The sequence below is a fragment of the Callithrix jacchus genome, chromosome 11, assembly GCF_049354715.1.
Source record: "Callithrix jacchus isolate 240 chromosome 11, calJac240_pri, whole genome shotgun sequence".
Classification (NCBI taxonomy): domain Eukaryota; kingdom Metazoa; phylum Chordata; class Mammalia; order Primates; family Cebidae; genus Callithrix; species Callithrix jacchus.
Window position 1 is genome coordinate 1,995,224 of NC_133512.1, and position 22,616 is coordinate 2,017,839.

The 22,616-nt window shown below is 44.0% G+C and overlaps 2 protein-coding genes and 1 non-coding gene across 4 annotated transcripts in view; all 3 read right to left on the minus strand.

The window, feature by feature from the left end:
• RP9 (RP9 pre-mRNA splicing factor) overlaps window positions 1-6,665 on the minus strand; it is a 14,417-nt gene extending 7,752 nt beyond the window's left edge. Inside the window, exon 1 of one of the 2 annotated variants that reach the window (XM_009002015.5) lies at window positions 6,077-6,665. In XM_009002015.5, the coding sequence (XP_009000263.3) occupies window positions 6,077-6,650 (574 nt within the window). In that variant the 5' untranslated portion in view covers window positions 6,651-6,665. The remainder of the gene's footprint in view (window positions 1-6,076) is intronic. The other variant, XM_035253131.3, reaches the window with a different exon arrangement.
• Window positions 6,666-12,472: 5,807 nt separating this feature from the next.
• On the minus strand, window positions 12,473-13,480 carry LOC118143836 (uncharacterized). Its single transcript, XM_035255103.3, has one exon. The coding sequence runs from the start codon at window positions 13,478-13,480 to the stop codon at window positions 12,539-12,541; it is 942 nt and encodes a 313-aa protein (XP_035110994.3). The 3' UTR covers window positions 12,473-12,538.
• Window positions 13,481-18,243: 4,763 nt separating this feature from the next.
• Window positions 18,244-18,342, minus strand: LOC118144026 (small nucleolar RNA U13). The gene has a single exon (XR_004728493.1). It is a non-coding gene; the product is annotated as a small nucleolar RNA U13 (small nucleolar RNA).
• Between the last annotated feature and the right edge of the window lie 4,274 nt (window positions 18,343-22,616).

The window sequence follows — 22,616 nt, forward strand, 5'->3', positions numbered from 1 at the left end:
AAGTCACTGTGTCCAGCTGCAGTTAATTCTTAAGATTAAAAAAAAGGCTGAGTGAGGTACATTATTTTGTGTCATATGAAAAGCCTTACTTAGTCATTCAGACTGTACTAACTTTCTCTGACTAGGAAGACTATCATCATGTCTGAGGGGAGACACACTATCTTCTTAAGTGTGTACAGAGTAAGAAATCTTCTGCTAAGTGTTTCAAATTACTCTTTCTGTTGACTTTTGAGAAGAGTCCTTAATGCAAGTGTCGTCCACTCCACACAGTTGTTCCTGCAGCTGCATCCAAGGGGCTGCGTGGCAGAGGTGGAGCTGCCACATGCACCCAGAAGGGCTGCTCTGTTATGCCTGGCAGCCCAGGAGCTACTGAGTGACAGAGTGTTGGAGCACGAAAGGAGGCCTCCAATGCCCTCAGGGCCCTGGCAGGCAGGGTAACCAAGGGAAAACTGTGGTGCAGACTAAGGAGACCCCATGTTAGGGATGAAAAGATTTGAATTCAATTTGTAAAACAGCACTGTGGGGCTTCCCATATAACATGGCCAACTGACCAACATGCTTCTCTATCTCCTTCCCCAGACGCTTTAAAAATGACAGTGAAAAAACTAAAAAGCCACAAAGATATCCCCAAAGGAGGCAACATCAGAGAAAGATTTTAACAAATTTGGGAAAGTGGGAACAGCAATGGGCTTTTAGGGGTGGAGGAAGTCACAGTTTTCAGAAGATGCAGGTTGGGAGTATGGACATCAAGTCCTGAGGCTCCTTCCTACAGCCAGGAGGCAGCCTGCAGGGTTAGCCCTTCCCACCCAGCAACACTGGCAGCCAGGCAGAGGACTCAAGACCCTTCTCTAGAGGAACTTAGGAGCCCCAGAAAAAAACTATTGACACTTGGAAGTCTCTAGATAAAAAGGGTACCCTGCAGCATGAGCGCCCTGAAGCTGTCTGATTAACAAACAACACCTTCTCTTGTTCTCTCCCATACACAGCTGCCCTTGATAAGAGCTTTATATTAAGAGCTACTCTTAAATGAGTTGAGGCCAGGGCAGGGGCTAACGCCTGTAATCCCAGCACTTTGGGAGGCTGAAGTGAGGGGACTGCTTGAAGCCAGGAGTTCCAGACCAGCCTGGGCAACATAGGAAGACCCCCACCTGTACCAAAAAGAAGTGTAAAAAACTAGCTGGGTGTTGCGGTGTGCACCTGCAGTCCCAGCTGCTCTGCCGACTGATTCAGGGGGGATCACTTGAGCCCAGGAAGTCAAGGCTGCAATAAGTTATGATCATGCCACTGTGCTCCAGCCTGGGTGACAGAACCAGACCTTATCTCTAAAAAACACAAAACAAAACAAAATATGGTTGAGATTCAAGAATACCCAGACTTTAGAGGAAGGAAAAAAATTACTAAATGGAAGACAGCAATCAAAAGGGAAACAAGAAACAGACACAATGTAGGGAACAGAAGACAACAAAAAAGAAAAACGAGTGAGTATCTTCATGGATGAAGATATTTCATTTATGAAACAAGAACAGGATGCTATAAAAAAACAACTTGCAGAATAAGAAAAAGCTTTTTGATTTAGATATATAACAGAATTTTAAAATACGTTCTGTATAGAAAAAGATACATCTACAAAGTACAATGAAAATACAAAGAGACAGAAGAGATCGAGTAACAGAAAATCAGCAGAAGGAATAAACAAAATTGAGGAGAGGAAATAAGCCATAAATTGATGTATGCAGTTAATGCATTTGTGACATGGTGAGAAAAAATGAGTCAACTGCACGAGTTGGGGAACAAGACACACTGGGGCCTACGTGAGGGTGGGGGTGGGAGGAGGGTAAGGATCAGAAAAAGGAGCTACTGGGTACTAGGTTTAGTACCTGGGTGATGAAATATTCTGTACAACAAACTCCCATGACACGAGTTTACCTATATAACAAACCTACTCACGTACCCCTGAACCTAAAATAAAAGTTAAAAAAAAAAAAGTCAATTGGAAAAGACCGACATTATTTTGAAACTTCAGGATGGCAGCAATAAAGAATACGGATCAAACTCCTTAGCAGTTGTGGAAGCTAGAAGACAGTGATGTACTATTACCAAAACTGAGTGAAAACTGCTGTTAGTATTTTCCTCCTGCCTCAGCCTCCCCAGTAGCTGGGACTACAGGTCCTATCACTGTGCCTGGCTAATCTGTAAACTTTCTTTAGAGGCAGGGTCTTACACTGTTGCCCAGGCTGGTCTCGAACTCCAGGCCTCAAGTGATCCTCTTGCCTTGGCCTCCCAAAGTGTTGGGATTACAGGTGTGAGCCACCACACCCAGCCCCAAAATAATTTTTGACCTGTAATTTCAGATATGCAAGGTGTTAAAAAATGTACCTCCAATGCACTCTTTCATAGCAAGTTGAAGAGTGGGCTTGGGTAAAACGTGAGAGTAAACATATGAAGAGGAAGACATGGGATCCAGGAGTGAGATGCACGGTAGGAGACTGGTAAAGGATGTGCTGGGACCACTGCTGGACACCAGGTCTAACACTGTACTGAAGGACAAAAGAATGAAGACTCTAGGTAAAAAGTGAACGGAGTGATTACCTGATGTGTAGTTATGTGTGGGGAAAGTACTGTCGGGGCTCAGAAAATGGTATCACGAAGCAGAGAGGCCAGAATTCCTCTTTTCCACGGAGGGACATAGAAACTAGAACAACTCTCCCACAAAGCAAGCCAGAAGACCTACAAATAACTCTTAAAAATATTTTCAGAAAAAGAAAAGAAAATCTCAGTGGAACTTTGTATTTAAAATAATAATAAAAACTCCTACAAATATTACCCTAACATTTCCTTGTCTTTCTCTGTCAGACCTGGCCATAAAAAAATTAGCTCTCCTCCCTTGTTTGATAGATCAGGACCCCTCGTTCCAGAAAGGGTCCTGCCCCATGCCTGGGAGGAAGTAATGGTATACAGAGAGGTCTGAAGGATCTGAATAGACAAGCCTTGCTGACTTCTCCCCATCTATTACCATTGCATTGCACACTTTTTTGTCCAGTTACATTTCTACACTTCTTCTATACATTCTTCATCCAAACTAAGCATAAAAACAGTTCCCTCTGGGTCTTTGGGTCTTCCTTTCTGAAGGTTCCCATGTCACATAAAACTTTGATTTAATACATTTGTTAAGCTTTTTTCTTATTGACCTATCTTTTGTTATAGGAGTGTCAGCTGTGACTCCTATGATAGGTAAGGAAGGTACCTTTTCACCTTTATAGTACTCAGATTTTGGAGACTTTGGGAGGAAAAAAAATAGCAGTAGAAAACTAAGCAAGTGAAAAACGAAGGCTCATTAACTACTTAAAAGTTAACAATAGTATAGAAAGCAAAATAAATCACAGAACACTCCTTGGCTCAAAAGTGAGTAATAATTCATACTTATATTACTTTTGTTTTGTTTGGATTTTGAGATAGGATCTCACCCTGCTGCCCAGGCTGGAGTGCAGTGGTGCAACCATGGCTCACTGAAGCCTCCACCTTCCAGGTTCAAACGGATCCTCCCACCTCAGCCTCCCAAGTAGCTGGAACCACAGGCATGCAGCATCACACCTAAATAATTTCTTTCTTTCTTTTTTTGGGCAGAGATAAGGTCTATAAATGTTGCCCAGGGTGGTCTAGAACTCCTCCCTCAGCACTCTTCCCACCTCCACCTCCCAAAGCGTTGGGATTACAGGCATGAGCCACGGAGCCCAGCCTAGTTATAATAATGTTAATATTAAGCATTTCTTAGCAAAAACAGCATGATGGAGCTATATTGAAGGACTGGAAACAGGAAGGGTAGGTAAAGAACTAAACCCTTACTATGACAGGAAGTTAATAGGTATGTCTAGGATGTTGGATCAGAGTAAACAGTATATACAAGTTAGAAATATACAGTTAAATCCCAGAAGTAAAACGTAAAAGTTTAAGCAGAGAAGCCTGGTTTGAGAGGGGAAGAGGGGCACAGGGAATATGAGTGGTTACTGAGGAGTCAGGCAGCCTATTGCTTTTTTAGTACTATTTGAATTTTACAACTACATTTTACTCTAGTATAAATACAATTTAAAGCTCAAACAGGACTCTGAACTAGCCAAAGCAAATGTCTCAACAGCTCACTCAGTTTTAAATCTCAGAAACTGGAAAAATCCTGCCAGTCAACCATACACCTGGGTTCAGCTCTAGATTTGCCGGTTAGCTGGTCAATGTATCGTTGATTACATGACTTAACCACCGTTCCTCCATTTTCTCATCTGTAAAAGTGGGTTATAATCTCTCTCATTTGTGAAAAAGCTCTCTGAGCTACAAATAAGTGAAATTAACCACCCTCTGGCATTCTATAGCTAAATATATTGAGGACTGGGTAGGGCCAGGCCTTCGCTTATGCTAGGGAAGATCTTTGAACATCTGACTTCCCTTGGGAGACCAAGAGTGCCACAGAGTGACCTGAAAGGGCCAAGACTGCCTTGTAATGTGGATGTGCACAATGCAGGGTCTCTGTCCTGTAACCCCTGCCCTGCTAAGGGGAAAAGTCATTCGCTCTGGGGCCAGACCGGAAAAAGAGCAGACCAGCCCCAACATAGGAATTTATTTCACATAAAACCTCCCAGAAGGTTAATTATGAAGGATTTTAACTCTTTGAGTATCTTTCCTTATATGAATTATGTTTTTAAAAAAGTAGACAAATTAAACTTTACTTGATTAAAGAATTATTCTCAAAGCAGGCACCCCCAGAACCAGAATAGGTCCAGAGCAACTCTGAGGCTGCCACCTGGTGGGATAACATTTACGGACAGGAAAACAGAAAAGCCAAGGACAGAAACAGCTGATTCCTTGCAGCCTGGCTTTTCCCTTATTTGAACAGAGTTTCAAAGGTTGACCACCTGTGACGGCCTGAAAATCAGCTGCTGTCATTGTCTGAGAGTCAGGCAGGTGACAGAGTAGGTTACAGTCTGTTTACACATCAACTTACAGTTTACTGTGTATAGAGAAACTTTTAGGCTAAACTTAAAATCTCTAAGGAGGCAGCTCTTAGGCTATACTTAATTTAACAGTTACTTAACATAGGTAACTAGAAGCGCCTAAAACAGAAACGAATTCGTGAATAACTGAGCGAATGCCACACGTAAGCGGTTGTTTTATGCAGCTAATTATCGAATCAGACAAGAACTGAAAGAGCTGCTGATGGAACCTTCCACCGAGGTTTGTGTTAGAATTGAGTAGAAACCACGTGATAAATGAATGCAGAAGACGAGAATACACCATCCCCAAAAAGCCACCCTGGCGTATCGATGACTGAGCTAAAAGTATCAGAACCAACCAACACTGGGCCACTCACTCAGCTACCCCTCAACTGCCTACGGTAAAGTATAACTGCTTTTTTTCCCTTTTGTTCTTCATTTTTGACTCTCCTGTTGCAGAGAGAAATTCACACCTGCGAAGGAGGTTTTCTGCAGTAAACGCATCTGTGACGGGAAGAGAGCTGCTCGGCCGCAACTTTTATCGCCTGGGCGCCCAACGTGGGTCACAAAGCCACCTTTATTCCCCATACGGTTCTGTCCCCACCACGCCCCGAAGGGCCCACGCCGCTGCCCCCCGGCCCTGCTTCCGGTCTCCCACCTTGGCGGCCCTCCCGCGCATGCGTACACAATTAAAAGTTTTTCTCCTGTTCATCTGTCTGGTGACAATCTAATTTGTGGCCCAGCTACGGAACCTAGAAGGGAAGAGGGAAGCCATGTTTTCCTCCCCTGTTTGAGTCCTCTTTAAACCACCCTTTCCCGGGTCATCTGGCCTCTCCCGAAACCGCCTGGAGCCAGGGAAGCTCGGGGCCTCCCAAGCCACGTTCTGCAGGCGCCGAGCGGCAGCCGCCCCCGGAACGCCCCTCGCTCCCCACCGGGAGGACGGGCGTGGAGTCCTTGACCGCGGCGCCCGACGTCGCTCGTCTGCACGAGGCTCCCGGGGGCTCGGAGGACCCGGCCTGGCGCCCACCACAGCGCCCGCGGCCGGGGCCCCTGGTCCCAGAAAACGGGCGGCGCGCGGACGACAGCGCAGGACTCACAAGGACTCCAGGTGCTTGAGCTGCTGCAGCTGCTGCGCGTCGTGCCGCCGCCGCTTCTGCTCCCGACGCCGCTGCAGCTCCTGCTCCGGCGGCTCCCGCGGACGCCGCGCGCCCCCAGCCCCCGCGTTCTCGCGCCCCGGCCGGGACGACATCTCGGCGCCCGCGGCGCTGCTCGGGCAAACCCCGCAGCGTGGCCCCGGCGGCGGCGGCCGCGGCCAAGAGGGCACTTCCTCCGCGCGGGCGCCCGCGGAGCCCCGCAGCGCCCCCTCCCGCCGCCGCCCCGCAACTCGCCCCAGCGGTCGGGAAGTCCCAGCCTCGGCCGCTCGGATCCCCGCCTCCTCCCGCCGGGCCCCAAGTCAGGGCTCGGAGTCTTCCGCCCGGCAGCCAAGGCCGCCGCGGCCGGTGGGCGGGGAGCCCCGTTTAGCCGGAGCCGACGCGGGCCGGGGCGCTGGTTGGGAGCCTCGGTGAGCTTCCCGGAGCTCCGGGTTCCCGCCCGGTCACACCCACCTCGGGGGCCCAGACTGCCCCTTTGAGGTCCCCGCCCCCTGGAGGTAAGGGGTCCTGTGCAAGTCATATTTCTGTGTCCCCGGTGACCAGACACACATTGCTTGTTACTTAGTAATGGGATTCAGCCACCTTTGGAAGAAAGCAGTACTCTTCATATAAATGCTGCAGTTTTCCAGAGCAGGTGACCCATGCTTAAAACATAGTCAAGGCTGGCCGGGCGCGGTGGTTCAAGCCTGTGATCCCAGCACTTTGGGAGGCCGAGGCGGGTGGATCACGAGGCCAAGAGATCGAGACCATCCTGGTCAACATGGTGAAACCCCGCCTCTACTAAAAATACAAAAAATTAGCTGGGCATGGTGGCGCGTGCCTGTAATCCCAGCTACTCGGGAGGCTGAGGCAGGAGAATTGCCTGAACCCGGGAGGCGGAGGTTGCAGTGAGCTGAGATCGCGCCATTGCACTCCAGCCTGGGTAACAAGAGTGACACTCCATCTAAAAAAAAAAAAAAAAAAAAAAAAAAAAAAATAGTCAAGGCTGGGCGTGGTGGTTGACGTCTGTAATCTCAGGACTTTGGGAGGCCCAGGTGGGTGGATCTCTTAGAAGGCAAGCCTGGCCAACATGGCAAAACCCCATCTCTATGCAAAAATACGGAAATTATCTGGGCCTGGTGGCACACGCCTGTAGTCCCAGATACGAAGGATGCTGAGGTGGGAGGTGGTGTTTCTGTCCTTGTTTTGTTGTCAGGTAGGAGGCCCACGGAGCTAAGCACCATGCTCAAAGATGCACTAGTGTAGAGTTAGGGTTCAGCAGTGTTAGCTGCTTCACTAGGCTTACTTTCAGAATTGCATGTGATATTCTTTTAGTTTTTTTAAAAATGGGGAAAAAACCCCACAGAGAAAGTAAAAATAACAACATACAAAAATATTTGCCTCACATGTGGTATTCTATGTTGTTAATAGTAAAGACATATGAAGAGCTTTTTCAAATTTATTAAAGAAAATCCAAATAGACACCAAAAGGTTATGAACAGATATGCAAAGTTACACTGATATTTCCCAGAACTTGTAAATCAGGCTTTCATCTGGGATGGAATTCATGCATGAACCAATTAGACAATTCATTGAAATTTTCGGGGCCAATAAGTGACCTTTAAATGCTTTACAAAACATGTCTTGGCAAACTGCCCAGAAGTCATTTGCCCATGTATGTGAGGATTTATTTTTGAGCTCCCTATTTTACCAATTAATATTCTTGCCAGTACCATATTGTTTTAATTATTGTAGCTTTGTAGTAAGTTTGGAAACCGGGAAGTGTGATGCTTCCAGCTTTGTTCTTTTTCATGATCATTTTGGCTATTCGGGGGTCCCTTTAGATTTCATGTGACTTTTAGAATAAGCTTTTCTATTTCTGCAAAAATGTCATGGTTTTGACAGGGATTGCACTGAATCTATTGATCACTGAGTAGTATTGGCATGTTAACAATATTAAGTTTTCCAATCCAAGAACATAGGCTGTGTCTTCATTTATTTATGTCTTCTTTAATTTCTTTCAGCAACGTTGTGTCGATTCCATTGTACGAGTCTTTTACCTTCTCGTTAAGTTCATTTCTAAGACTTTTAAAAATTCTATTGTAGTTGAAATTGTTTTTGTAAATTCTTTTTCAAATTATTAGTTGTTAGCATGTAGAACCATAATTGATTTTTGTGTGATTTTGTATCCTGTAACTTTGCAGAATTTATCAGTTCTAACAGTTTTTTTTTTTTTTTGTATGTGGACTCTGTAGGGTTTTCTACATTTGAGATCATACCATCTGCAAACAGACATAATTTAATTCTGCCTTTCCAATTTAGATGCCTTCTATTTCTTTTTTAAATTTGAGACAGCGTCTCGCCCTGTCACCCAGGCTGCAGTGCAGTGGGGCAGTCACGGCTCACTGCAGCATTGACCTCCTGGGTTCAAGTGATTCTTCCACCTCAGCCTCCTGAATATCTGAACAGCTGGGACCACAGGCACATGCCACCATGCCCAGCTAATTTTTGTATTTTTTGTAAAGACAGAGTTTCACCATGATGCTTTCTGTTTCTTGATCTTGCTTGTTATCTGGCAAGAACTTCCAGTTCTATGTTAATTAGAAGTGGCAAAAGTGAACATCCTTGCCTTGTTCCTGATTAAAGATGAAAAGCTTTGGCCAGGCGCGGTGGCTCACGCCTGTAATCCCAGCACTTTGGAAGGCTGAGCTGGGTGGATCATGAGGTCAAGAGATCGAGACCATCCTGGTCAACATGGTGAAACCCCATCTCTACTAAAAATACAAAAAAATTAGCTGGGCATGGTGGCGCGTGCCTGTAATCCCAGCTACTCAGGAGGCTGAGGCAGGAGAATTGCCTGAACCCAGGAGGCAGAGGTTGCGGTGAGCCGAGATCTCGCCATTGCACTGCAGCCTGGGTAACAAGAGGGAAACTCCGTCTCAAAAAAAGAAAAGCTTTAAGTCTTTCACCATTGAGTATAATGTTTGGTGTGGCTCTGATTTTATTGAGGTAGTTTCCTTCTATTCTTAGTTTGTTGAATGTTTTTAGCATGAAAGGGTGTTGAATTTTGTCCAGTGCTGTTTCTGCATCACTTAAGGTGATTTTGTGTTTTTATCCTTAATTCTATTAATGTGATATATCAAATTTATGGATTTTCTTATGCTGACCCATTCTTACACTCCAGGAATAAATTTCATTTGCTCATGGTGTACAATCCTATTAATAGGGTTTTAAATTCATTTTGCTAGTATTGTATCGAGAAGTTTTGCAATAACGTTGACATGGGTTGCCGTGTTTTTAGCTGGTGGTGTCTTTGACCTTGGTCTCAGTTTACTGCTGGCTTTGGAATGAGTTTGCAAGCTTTCCCTTCTCTTCAACTTTTTAGAAATGATCGAAAAGGATTGTTGTTTGTTCTTTAAGTGTTTGGTAAAATTCACCAGTGAAGATATTAGAGCTTCTGCTTTTCTTTGTTGGGAGATTTTTTGATTACTGATTCAATCTGACTAGTTATAAAACTAATCATATTTTTTATTTCTCCATGATTTAGTCTTGGTAGTTTTGGTGTTTTTCGTTTCTGTTTTGTCTAGGTTTTTCATTTCATCCAGATTATCTTCTTTTTCTTTTGTTTTTTCATCTAGGTTATCTAATTTTTGGAATTATTGGATACAGTGAGTTCTAAATTTCTCTTCAATAATCAGTATGTTGTTATGTTCAGTTATTTGTTCTTCATTTTAAAGTTCAACTTCTTTGTAGCTCCAGTGAACGACCTTCTTCACCGGTTCTGATCAGTAGTTCACATCTGTTCCCCTGGCCCCCAGCGCCATCCTGACTCATTCTGGTCACCTGCTGCAGTCACTTGCTCTGGTCACCTTCTTTGACCTAGGTCACCCCTGGCTACCTGCTCTGACCTGCTGGTAACCATCCTTCCTGCAAAACCACCCACCCTGGCACTCTGGCTTAGACCCCAATAGTCAATCGGGATTAGTCTAGCTTGTGCAGTCTAGCCAATAGGGGAATGACACAGCAGTAGGGGCGACCCTGGTCAGGCATAAATACCCCTTTTCCCCACTTGTCCAAATGTGTGGTCACCATTGTTCTATCCATGGGCCACACCCTTCTATGGAAGAAAACTGCCTTGCCAAGAGGATTTATCTTTGAGTGTTATTTCTTTTGCAGCATTGAAATATTACTTATAACCATTCTGGGGGCTTCTCTGGGATTCAGCGCTCTCCTCCGGGTGGTCTCGGACCCTCTCTTGTGAGGAGATGTGTTCTGCTGCTTCATTTCACAGCGGCCTCTTGGGCAAGGGATGGAGACCTACCTGATGTGACGAACAAGCCCAGCCTCTCAGCAACACGGAATAAAAAACGGCCTGCATAACTGCAGCAACTAAGCAGCTCTGTGTACAGACCAAGAAAAAGGTGCTGAGGGAGCTGGTAAAGTATTTTCTTGCGGTAGGGACCAAGGTAAAAGAAAAAGCCCTGGGAGTGGCAGTAAACGATTCCTTGGAGTATATCAAGGCAAGGAAAGCTGCGGGGGGAGGTGAGGTATTCTTGGTTGGGGTGGCTTGGAGGTTAAAAAGAGGTGAGACATCTCCACTGGGGGGGATTGAACCTCACACCAACCTCCAATAGTAGGGGAGGCAAGAAATTTCCAATGAGGGAAATTAGGCCTCACCCTAAAAGGTGAGAAATTTCCAGTAGGGGAAACTGGACCTCACTCCAAGACCAGGAAGATGGGGAATACCCCAAGCAAGACAGAGAGTAAGAAGGACAAAGATGGTAACAAGGATATTCCCCCTCATAGCCCCCTAGGTATAATGTTAAAATACTGGAAGGATAGTGAAAAAACTAAATATAAGAAAAAGCAAGAGATGATAAAAATATTGCTGTTTTATTTGGACTCAAGGACCCGTCCTCAAACCCTCAACCATCTGGCCAAAGCTTGGGTCGAATGAAGATGTAAGCTTCTAATCCAATATGTTAATAATAAAAGTCCAGTGTCTCAAGAAGAACTGAACTATGCTCTTTGTTGGAGGCAGAGACTTGTCCTCCTTTTTTCCCTTAAAAACAAATAGGGAAGAATCCAATCTGGCACCTCAGAATGAAAAGTCAGAGCCGGGCGCGGTGGCTCACACCTGTAATCCCAGCACTTTGGGAGGCCGAGGCGGGTGGATCATGAGGTCAAGAGATCGAGACCATCTTGGTCAACATGGTGAAACCCCGTCTCTACTGAAAATACAAAAAAAATTAGCTGGGCATGGTGGCGCGTGCCTGTAATCCCAGCTTCTCAGGAGGCTGAGGCAGGAGAATTGCCTGAACCCAGGAGGCGGAGGTTGCTGTGAGCCGAGATCGCACCATTGCACTCCAGCCTGGGTAACAAGAGCGAAACTCCGTCTCAAAAAAAAAAAAAAAAGAAAGAAAGAAAAGAAAAGTCAGAGAAGCCAGTTCCCATGCCTAAAGAGTCCAGTGCATGGGATTCCCTAGGTTATCTTCCCCCATTCAGTGTCCCCAATCCTCTTCAGCAGCCGCTGCCATTTCAGATCCTATTCGGAATTCTTCCCCTGCTTATGTTATCCCTCCTCCTTATAACCCTGACTCTTGGGAATTACCATCCCACAAGCCTGTTCCGTCCCAACCTAAACACCCCTCTAACAGAACTCCAGCATGAAAGATATTCAGAATTTCCCACTTCCTCCACACCTAAAGAGTCAGCCCCCAACTCTCTTCCCTTTGAAAGAGGTACCACCAGTTTGGGGGGCGGGGGGCGGTGGGCATTGGCTTTGTAAATGTTCTGTTAACCAGTTCAGAAGTCCGGAATTTACAAAGGGAGCTTAAGCCATTACTAGATGACCCTTACAGAGTGGCAGATCACACTGACCAATTCTTAGGACCTCAGTTATACGCTTGGGTTGAGTTAATGTCCATCTTGGGCACCCTCTTTTCAGGGGAGAAAGGAGCATGATTCCTAAGGCTGCTATGGCTGTTTGGGAGCTGACTCTGAAATTCTTTTGTGATTTGATATTTGCTGATTTCTCTTTGTGCTGTTTCTGTTGTACCCTCCTGCCTATGAACCCCTCTTTTTCATTTTATTCTTCTGCCCCCCGCTGCCAAGATACCAAAGATTCATTCTCGAAGCCAGCCAAGCAGCCTTGGTGTTGGCCCAATTGTGGTGGGGCAGCTGAGCGTGGTCCTTAGTCTGTGCTACTGCACAGCTTTTAAACCTTTCAGAATGGAACAACTAGAAAAAGAGGAGTCTTCCTCCTGCTTGTATGGACCACCCTTCACAGTGTAAACTTGACACCACTGTTTTGCTGCTAAGGTGTATTTTTACTAGCTCTTAGCTTACTAATGACCTTTCAACACTGGGGAGATGGGGAAAGGAAAACAGTAGTAGAAAGGAAAGATCACATTCTAATACGCCTCTAGATTAGAGGTACATTGCAAAATCTTTCTTTTTTTTTCTACCCAAAATACTGGTCTTCAAGGAACTCTCGTGGGGAAGTGAGCCTGCAGATGTGCATGTCAGCAGTATTCTCCTGTGAAGTGAGCCTGCAGATGTGCATGTCGACAGTATTCTGCAGTGAAGTGAGCCTGCAGATGTGCATGTCGACAGTCTTCTGCGGTGAGGTGAGCCTGCAGATGTGCATGTCGACAGTCTTCTGCGGTGAGGTGAGCCTGCAGATGTGCATGTCGACAGTCTTCTGCGGTGAGGTGAGCCTGCAGATGTGCATGTCGACAGTCTTCTGCGGTGAGGTGAGCCTGCAGATGTGCATGTCGACAGTCTTCTGCGGTGAGGTGAGCCTGCAGATGTGCATGTCGACAGTCTTCTGCGGTGAGGTGAGCCTGCAGATGTGCATGTCGACAGTCTTCTGCGGTGAGGTGAGCCTGCAGATGTGCATGTCGACAGTCTTCTGCGGTGAGGTGAGCCTGCAGATGTGCATGTCGACAGTCTTCTGCGGTGAGGTGAGCCTGCAGATGTGCATGTCGACAGTCTTCTGCGGTGAGGTGAGCCTGCAGATGTGCATGTCGACAGTCTTCTGCGGTGAGGTGAGCCTGCAGATGTGCATGTCGACAGTCTTCTGCGGTGAGGTGAGCCTGCAGATGTGCATGTCGACAGTCTTCTGCGGTGAGGTGAGCCTGCAGATGTGCATGTCGACAGTCTTCTGCGGTGAGGTGAGCCTGCAGATGTGCATGTCGACAGTCTTCTGCGGTGAGGTGAGCCTGCAGATGTGCATGTCGACAGTATTCTGCGGTGAGGTGAGCCTGCAGATGTGCATGTCGACAGTATTCTGCGGTGAGGTGAGCCTGCAGATGTGCATGTCGACAGTCTTCTATGGTGAAGCAGAAACATCAGAAGCCCCTTGGTCATGTAGTAAAACCAGCTGTTAAAATTACTTCAAGGGCCAGGCATGGGGGTTTGTGGCTGTAGTCCTAGGTATTTGCAGCAGAGCTTAGGTGGGAGGATCGCGTGACCCCAGGAGGTGGAGGCTATGTTGAGCTATGATCATGCCACTGCACTCCAGCCTGGGTGACAGAGTACACCTGTCTCAAAAAAAGAAAAATTATTTCTAACCATCAGTAGTTGGTAACCAGTAGGGTCAGAGGTAAAAATGGCAGACAGTGTGCTTTATTTTAGGCTTGCAGGTATGAAAGACTGAAAGAGGAAGGGCAGGTACCACACTTAATTGGTATTCTGGGGCAAATGTTTGGCAACTCAGTTGACATTTCTCCTTCTCTTCCTTACTATCAGCTTTGATTTTGTTCAGGAATCCTACAGGAGGCTGGTTAGAGTGGAGGCCTCCTCACTCCCCTCTGGAGGTGAATCTTGACTTGTGTTAAGACAGTCATAGTAATTCTGTTCCCCTTTCCACTGATTGTTTTCAGCAAGGACCTGTGATGCAGTTTTAGCCAATGAGGTCTGAGGAGAGGTCTGGTAAGGTGACTTTTGGGGTGAGGTTGTCTTTGCTGTTAATAAATGATGCTTGGGAGTGTCAAAGATCCCCTTTCTGCCTCTGGATGTTGCTGACTGCATGTGGTAGCTGAATCTGTGGCAGCCATGATGGAAACCTGAGGGGCAGTAGCCAACCCCCAGAGGATGGCAGAGGACAGAAGAAGATCCCTGGGTCCTTGGGGATGTGATAGAGACATTTGATGAACCAGTCCTGCTGCTGCCCTTCCATACTTCTTATTCTAGGAGATAGTACATTCTTAATTATTGAAGTGATGTTGAGCTGTGTCTTCCATTACTCACAGACTGATGTGATTCCTTACATTTATATAGCTCTCCCCCTGCCCACATACATTGCCCAGTTGATTCTCACAGATACCCTATGGGGCCATGCAAGACAATGAAAGATAAGGAAATTGAGGCTCAGAAGGAGGGTGTGGCACTACAACCAAATGGTCTGATTTCTAGTCCAGAGTTTGTCATCAAACCTCTTGAATTCAGGTGTGATGGCCATAGTGGGAATAGTGGGAGTGGGAGAATCTTTTGGAAACCCTTGAAGAATCTCTTGGTAAAGAAGAGGATAGGAAGCTGCTGGGAAAAAATTTCTCTGATGTCCTATTGGCCTCAGATCAGCTCAGATGGATTTTTGGGGGATGTTTTTTCTATTTATTTAATTATTTAATAATTAAAAAAAAATACAGATGGGGCCTTGCTATGTCGATGGGGGTGAGGAGGTGTTTTTCCTTGGCTGGCCCCTCCCCCCACCCCTCCCTTCTCCTTCCTTTCCTTTCCCTTCTCTTCTATTATTTTTTTCAAGACTTTGTCTGTCACCCAGGCTGGAGTGCAGTGGCATGATCTCTGGTCACTGCAACCTCCACCTCCCAGGTGCAAGTGATTCTCATGCCTCAGCCTTTCAAGTAGCTAGAACAACCACCCTGGCCTAATTTTTATAATTTTATTAAATATGGCGTTTCAGCATGTTGGCCAGGCTGGTCTCGAACTCCTGACCTCAGGTGATCTAAGGCTGGTTACTTCTTTAGCCCTCCTCAGTGTGTGCCAAGTGAAAGTTAACAACTGGCGTAGCTTAGCCTCCAGGGTTTACTGCTTTCAAAACCACAGGAGTTTTCTGATTCACAAAACTGCCTTTATTTCAGGCTCAATGAAAGGTGGAAATTTTTGTTAGGGTCCGGCCTTATTGGATTATGTTAGATTTTTACCATTAACACTTGAACTTCCTGTATCTTCTGAGGTGGATTTGATAGAACCTGGTTTACTGACTTTGATTCAGGCCAGTCCTTTTTCAGATTCCCTTCTCCCCACTCCTCCATGCTGCTTCCCACGCCCACCTTGGCCTTGAAGCAGGAGTGGCAGGGAATAAACCTCTTGAACACAGAACTGAGGAAGGAAGTGGTTTTTTATTGAGCCGGGAGCTGTGGGGGGCTACAGCCTCATTCACCGAGCTCCCTGAGAAGCAGCTTCTTTCCCCTTTTATAGGTTTACAATGCTAAAGGGGACACTGAGGCGGAACTACGTCATTGTTCATTTGCTGGACGTCAGACCTTACAATGTTTTAGCTTCATTGATTTGCTAATTCATATGCAGTGTGAGCAGGGACCAGCAGGGGAGAGGGCTTACAGAGACAAGACAAAAGCAACAAGCTGTTTGTAGGCAGAGGTGTTTCCAGGAAGTAGCCTGGTCCATGGAGACGTGGGGGCGTGAACCAGTGCCCAGCTCCAGCCAGCAGAGATAACATTCATTTACAGCTCTTTCAAGGTTAACAGATAGCAGAGATCCTGGGAACTGAAAAGGGAGTTATTGTCCCAGCTCTGTGGTATTTTATTTCATTTTTTTTCCTTCTTCACCCTCCTTCCCATCTGGAAGGGGGGAGGGAGGAGATGAAATTGAAGGAGGCGAGGGGGTCTCTCCTCAACCTCAGATCTTCCTGCTGTTCCTCTCATTGTGTCCTTCTGTCTGATTTTACCACATTTTCTGGTCCCTGCCTCTGCATTCTCACTGATTGTAATCTTCTGTTTCTCTCTCCCTACCAAAAATTCTCTCTCAATTTCCTCTTTTTCCTATTCCAATAACCTTTCCTTACTTCTAGTCCCTGTCTCACATTTGTGTGAAGGTTAGTTATACAAATTGGGTAATTTTTGTCATACTCATGTAAAAAAGAATCAAGGGGTCTGGGGGAACAGCACTTGGGGTCACAGGACTTGCTCCAGGAATTAAGTTTTCCAGAAGCCCAGCTGCTAAAATGGACTGCTGTAACTCTAAAATCAGTTTTGCCTGGGAGCTGCTGAAACACCTGCCGTGGTTCTGCGACTAGTTTTAACTACTGCAGTCACTCACCTACCAGAGCTTGCTGGCTCCCAAAAGCTTCTTTAGCGCCAATGAACTTGCTTGCTTTCTTTTCTTTCTCTCTTTCTCCCTTCTTTCCTCCCTCCCTTTCTTTCTCTTTCTCTCTCGCTTTCTCCCTTCTTTCCTCCCTCCCTCTTTCCTTCTTTTTCTTTCTCCCTCTCTCTTTCTTTCTCTCTCACTCTCTTTCTCTCTCTTTCTCCCTCCCTCCCTCCCTTCCTCCTTTCCTTCCTTTCTCTCTCACTTTCTTTCCCTCCCTCTTTCTTTCTTTTCTTTTCTTTTGTTCCTGTGATGGAGTCTTACTCTGTCACCAGGCCTGGAGTGCAGTGGTACAATTTTGGCTCACTACAACCTCCACCTCACGGGTTCAAGTGATTCTCCTGCCTCATCCTCCCAAGAAGCTGGGACTACAAGTGCACACTGACACACCTGGCTAATTTTTTGTATTTTTAGTAGAGACAGGGTTTCACTGTGTTTCCCAGGCTGGTCTCAAACTCCTGAGCTCAGGCAATACGCCTGCCTCAGCCTCCCAAAGTGCTAGGATAACAGGCATGAGCAACTGTGCCTGCCCTGAACTTTCTTTCAAACACTACATAATAATTCTCTTTCTTATTTATTTATTTTTTAAAAAATAGAGACAGGGTCTCTCTATGTTGCCCAGGCCAGTCTCAAACTCTTGGGTTTAAGGGATTCTCCTGCCTCAGTCTCCCAAAGTGCTGAGATTACACGCATGAGACACCACGCCTGGCCAACATTTCTCTTTTTGATAAAACTCAACTTTCTTTTTGTTCATCTCACAAACCAAAGACCATCTGGCCTGTGTGTATGCCCTGAATTGTAATTATTGCTTCCTTAATAAAACATTTTAACCTTAGAGATTCATCTCTCTATAATATTTGACTGAAATATATTTGGTGTCAGAAGTATGGATCCAAAGCTGCCTCGTCTAGGGGAAAATCTCAGCGCCTGGAATTATGATGAGAGGTGCCCATCCTTGAACCCCTGGAGCCTCCTGCTTCCCTGAGTTGCCTCTTTCCCCTTTGGTGAGTCTCTCGTCAACCAAACTTCTGACTTTGGTTAAATTGTGTTTTATTTGGAATTTGGTTGAGGAGGAACCTTCCTCGCTTTTTTCCAAGAGGCTTCTTCCCCCCACTGGGAGCTCTACTGCTGGGAAGGGGCATCATCTTCCTGTGGCTCTCAGCTGGGAGGTTTAGGTGTAGGGATTCCCCCTCATTTGGAGAAGGTGGCTTATTATCCTTCTTGGTAAGTATGTATTTTATTTTCTGTCTGTGTGACTTTGGTGTATTCAGTCCTTGTGTTTTAATTTGCTTTTGTGCATTTGGCAATAAAATAAATCATCTAGATTAATTTAGCTACAAATGGGCAATCAAAGTTCCACATCATGACAAAATATTATCTGGGACTCCAGCTGGTAACATGTTGAAACATTATGGGATTATTCAGACAGTCTTATTATTCTCCAAACTAAACTAAGACATCGACCATAAAATCATACACTTTAAATAATACTCATATCTCAATTGAAATATTGAGGCTCAAAAAAGTTTTCAGGACTCTAAGATCACCTTTTTACAAAACACTCGCACAAAACTGGCTGAGGCTCCTTTCAGGATCGTTTCCTACAATTCCTTCTGTCTATCCTCTAAACTAAACTGTTTCTTCTAAAACTCCTCAGCTATTCCGACATACTAACTACTTTAGTAATAACACAAAAAACCAACAGATGCAAAGGCGAATCATTTTGCCCTTTGTGCTATTTCTTAAGGACAAAAGATGAAATTCCCATATAAAAGATGCCTTCCCTATACCAAAAGGAATGGCAACATTTTAATGTCAACCTAACAGTGGGTGGCACATCTCACACACGCGTGTGAACACCCAATCATTGTGAACTACAAAAGGATGGAGGGACGGCAACATTCTCCTTTTCAAGGACAAATAATATGCTGTGCAGACTCTTATCTTTTGGGCCTCCTCGTATAACTTAGATTATCAGAGCTCATTGTTATTTGTCCAATCTGGTAATTGACTTAAACTGATCTACCCCAAATTTGGTTCTCCAACTTCGTATTATTTCCTGTTTAAAAAGTCTTAAAGTTTAACCTTATGCTATCTTTTTTTCAGAAAAATAATTTGGATCCAACTGTCTTTTATAAATGTATAAGTTCATGTACATATATAATTTTCTATTTTTAATTTTTATGGGTACAAAATGGGTGTAAATATTTATGGGGTATATGTTTTGATACAGACATGTATAACTTAATAATTATAGCATGGAGAATGGGGTACCCATCCCCATAAGCATTTATCCTTTGCATTACAAACAATCCACAATTATATTCTTTTAGTTATTTTAAAATGTACAAATAAATTATTATTGACTATGCTCACTGTGTTATGCTATGCTATCAAATGGTAGGTATTATTCATTCATTCTGCTTTTAAAATGTTTTTTATTTTTCTTACCCATTAACTACCTCCACCTTCCCCCACCCCCCCAGTGTGCTTCCCAGCCTCTGATGACCTTCCCTACTTTCTGTATCCATGAGTTCAATTGCTTTGATTTTTAGACCCCACAAATAAGTGAGAACATGTGATATTTGTCTTTCTGTGCCTGGCTTACTTCACTACTATAATGGTCTCCAGTTCCATCCATGTTGTTGGAAATGACAGGATCTCATTCATTCTTTATGGCCAAATTATACTCCATTGTGTATGTGCACCACATTGTCTTTATGCATTCAGCTGTTGATGGACACTTAGGTTGCTTCCAAATCTTGGCTATTGCAAACAAACATGTGAGTGCAGATATCCCTTTGATATGCTGATTTCGTTTCTTTTGGGTATATACCCTGCAGTGGGATTGCTGGATGATATGCTAGTTCTATTTTTAGTTTCTTGAAGAACTTCCAAAGTGTTTTCCATAGTGGCTATATTAATTTACATTTCTTTCAACAGTTTATGAGGGCTCCCTTTTTTTCCCCACATCCTCGCCAACATTTATTATTGCCTGTCTTTTGAGTATAAGCCATTTAACTGGGGTTAGATGATATCTCATTGTAGCCTTGATTGCATTTCTGTGATGATCATATGTCTGTTTGCCATTTGCATGTCTTCTTTTTAGAAATGTCTATTCAAATCTTTCGCCCATTTTTAATTGGATTAGATTTTTTCCTGTAGAGTTGTTTGAATTCCTTATAAATTCTGCTTATTAATCCCTTGTGAAAAGGGTAGTTTGCAAATATTTTCTCTTTCTGTAGGTTGTCTCTTTACTTCATTGATTGTTTCCTTCTCAGTACAGAAGTTTCTTTAAACTTAAGGTGTTCCCAATTCTCCATTTTTGCTTTGGTTGCCTGTGATTATGGGTGTTACTCAAGACATTTTTGCACAATGTCCTAGGCATTTTCCCCAGTGTTTTGTGTAGTAGTTTCATAGTTTGAGGTCTTGGATTTAAGTCTTTAATCCATTTTAATTTGATTTTTGTATATGGCAAGAGACAGGGGTCTAGTTTCCTTCTTCCGCATATGGATATTCAGTTTACCGAACACCGTTTATTGAAGAGATGATCTTTTCCCCAACATATGCTTTTGGCACCTTTGTTGAAAATGAGATCACTGTGTACAAATTTATTTTTGGGTTCTCTATTCTGTCCCATTGGTCTATGTGTCTGTTTTCTGTGCCAGTACCATGATGTTTTGGTTACTATAGCTCTGTAGTTTAATTTGAAGTCAGGTAATGTGATTTCTCCAGCTTTGTTCTTCTTGCTTAGGACAGCTTGGGCTATTGTGGTCTTTTGTGGTTCCAATAAATTGTAAGATTGTTTTCCTATCTCTGTAAAAAATGTCATTGGTATTTTGATAGGGATTGCATTGACTCTGTAGAATGCTTTGGGTAATATGAACATTTAAATAGCGTGGTGGCTCAAGCCTGTAATCCCAGCACTTTGGGAGGCCGAGGCGGGTGGATCCGGAGGTCAAGAGATTGAGACCATCCTGGTCAACATGGTGAAACCCTGTCTCTACTAAAAATACACAAAATCAGCTGGGCATGGTGGTGCGTGCCTGTTATCCCAGCTACTCAGGAGGCTGAGGCAGGAGAATTGCCTGAACCCAGGAGGCAGAGGTTGCGGTGAGCCGAGATCGCGCCATTGCACTCCAGCCTGGGTAACAAGAGTGAAACTACGCCTCTAAATAAATAAATAAATAAATAAATAAATAAATGCATGCTATTGATTCTTCCAATTCATGAACATGAAATGTCTTCCCATCTTTTTCTGTATTCTTCAATTTCTTGCATCAATGTTTTATAGTTTTCTTTTTCTTTTTTTGAGACAAAGTCACCCAGTCTGGAGTGCAGTGGCACAATCTTGGATCATTGCAGACTCTGCCTCCTAGGTTCAAGTGATTCTCCTGCTTTAGCCTCTCAAGTAGCTGGACTACAGGTGTGCACCACCACAACCACTAATTTTTGTATTTTTAGTAGAGACGGAGTTTTACCATGTTGGCCAGGCTGATCTCAAACTCCTGACCTCAGGAGCCCTTGCCTCCCAAAGGGCTGGGATTACAGGCATGAGCCACTGCACCTGCCTTAAAGTTTTCATTATAGAGAACTTTCACTTCTGTGGCTAAGTTAATTCCTAGGTATTTAATTTTATATGTGGCTATTACAAATGGAATTACTTTTTACGTGTATTTTTCAGAGTGTTTACTGTTGGCATATAGAAATTCTACTCATTTTTGTATGTTGATTTTTGTATCTTACAACTTTACTGAATGTATCAGTTTTAATAGTTTTTCAGTGGATGCTTTAGGTTTTTCCAAATATAAGGTCATATCATCTGCAAACAAGGGTAGTTTGACTTCTTTCTTTCTGATTTGGATATCTTTTTCTTTCTTTCTCTTGTCTGGTTGCTCTAGCTAGGACTTTGGCTACTATGTTGAATAACAGTGGTGGAAGTGGGCCTCCTTGCTGTTTTTCAGATATTAGAGGAAAGGCTTTCTGCTTTTCCCCATTCAGTATGGGTCTGCCGTATATGGCTTTAATTGTGTTGAGATGTGTTACTTCTCTGCCTCGTTTTTTGAGGGTTTTTATCATGAAGGGATGTTGAATTTTATCAAATGCGTTTTCAGCGTGAATTGAAATGATCATATGGTTCTTGTCCTTCATTCTGTAGATGTGATGTATGACATTGATTGATTTGCATATGTTGAACCATCCTTGCATCCTAGGGAGGAATCTCACTTGGTCATGATGAATGATCTTTCAATGTGTTCTTGAATTTGGTTTGCTAGTATTTTGTTGAGGATTTTTACATCAATATGCATCAGGGATATTGGCCTGTAGTTTTCTTTTTTTGATGTGTCTTTGTCTGGTTTTGGTATCAGGATACTGGCCTCATAGAATGAGTTTGGAAGTATTTCCTCCTCCTCTATTTTTTGGAATACTTTGAGTAGGATTGCTATTATTTCTTCTTTAAATGTTTGGTAGAATTCAGCAGTGAAGCCGTTGGGTCTCGGGCTTTTCCTTACGGGGAGACTTTGTATTGTGGCTTCAGTCTCATTACTTGTTATTGGTCCGTTCAGGTTTTAGAGTTCTTCATGATTCAATCTTGATAGATCGTATGTGTCTAGCAATTTGTCCATTTCTTCTAGGTTTTCCTACTTATTGGCATATATAGTTGCTCACAGTAGCCACTAATGAGCTTCTGAATTTCTGCAGAATTAGTTGTAATGTCTCATTTATCCCCTCTGATTTTATTTATCTGGGTCTGCTCTTTTTTTCTTAATCTGGCTAAAGGTTTTTCAATTTCATTTATCTTTTTGAAAAACCAACTTTTCATTTCATTGATCATTTGTATTGTTTTCTTCATTTTAAAATCATTTATTTCTCCTCTAGTCTTTATTATTTCTTTTATTCTACTAATTTTAGGGTTGGTTTGCTCCTGTTTTTCTAGTTCTTTAAGCTGCAGCATGAGGTTTCTTATTTGAAATTTTTCTACTTTTCTGATGTAGGCACTTATTATTGTAAACGTCCATCTTAGTACTTCTGCTGTATCCTATAGGTTTTTGTATGCTGTGTTTCCATTTTCATGTGTTTAAAAAATTTTTCAGCCAGGCGCGGTGGCTCACGCCTGTAATCCCAGCACTTTGGGAGGCTGAGGCGGGTGGATCACAAG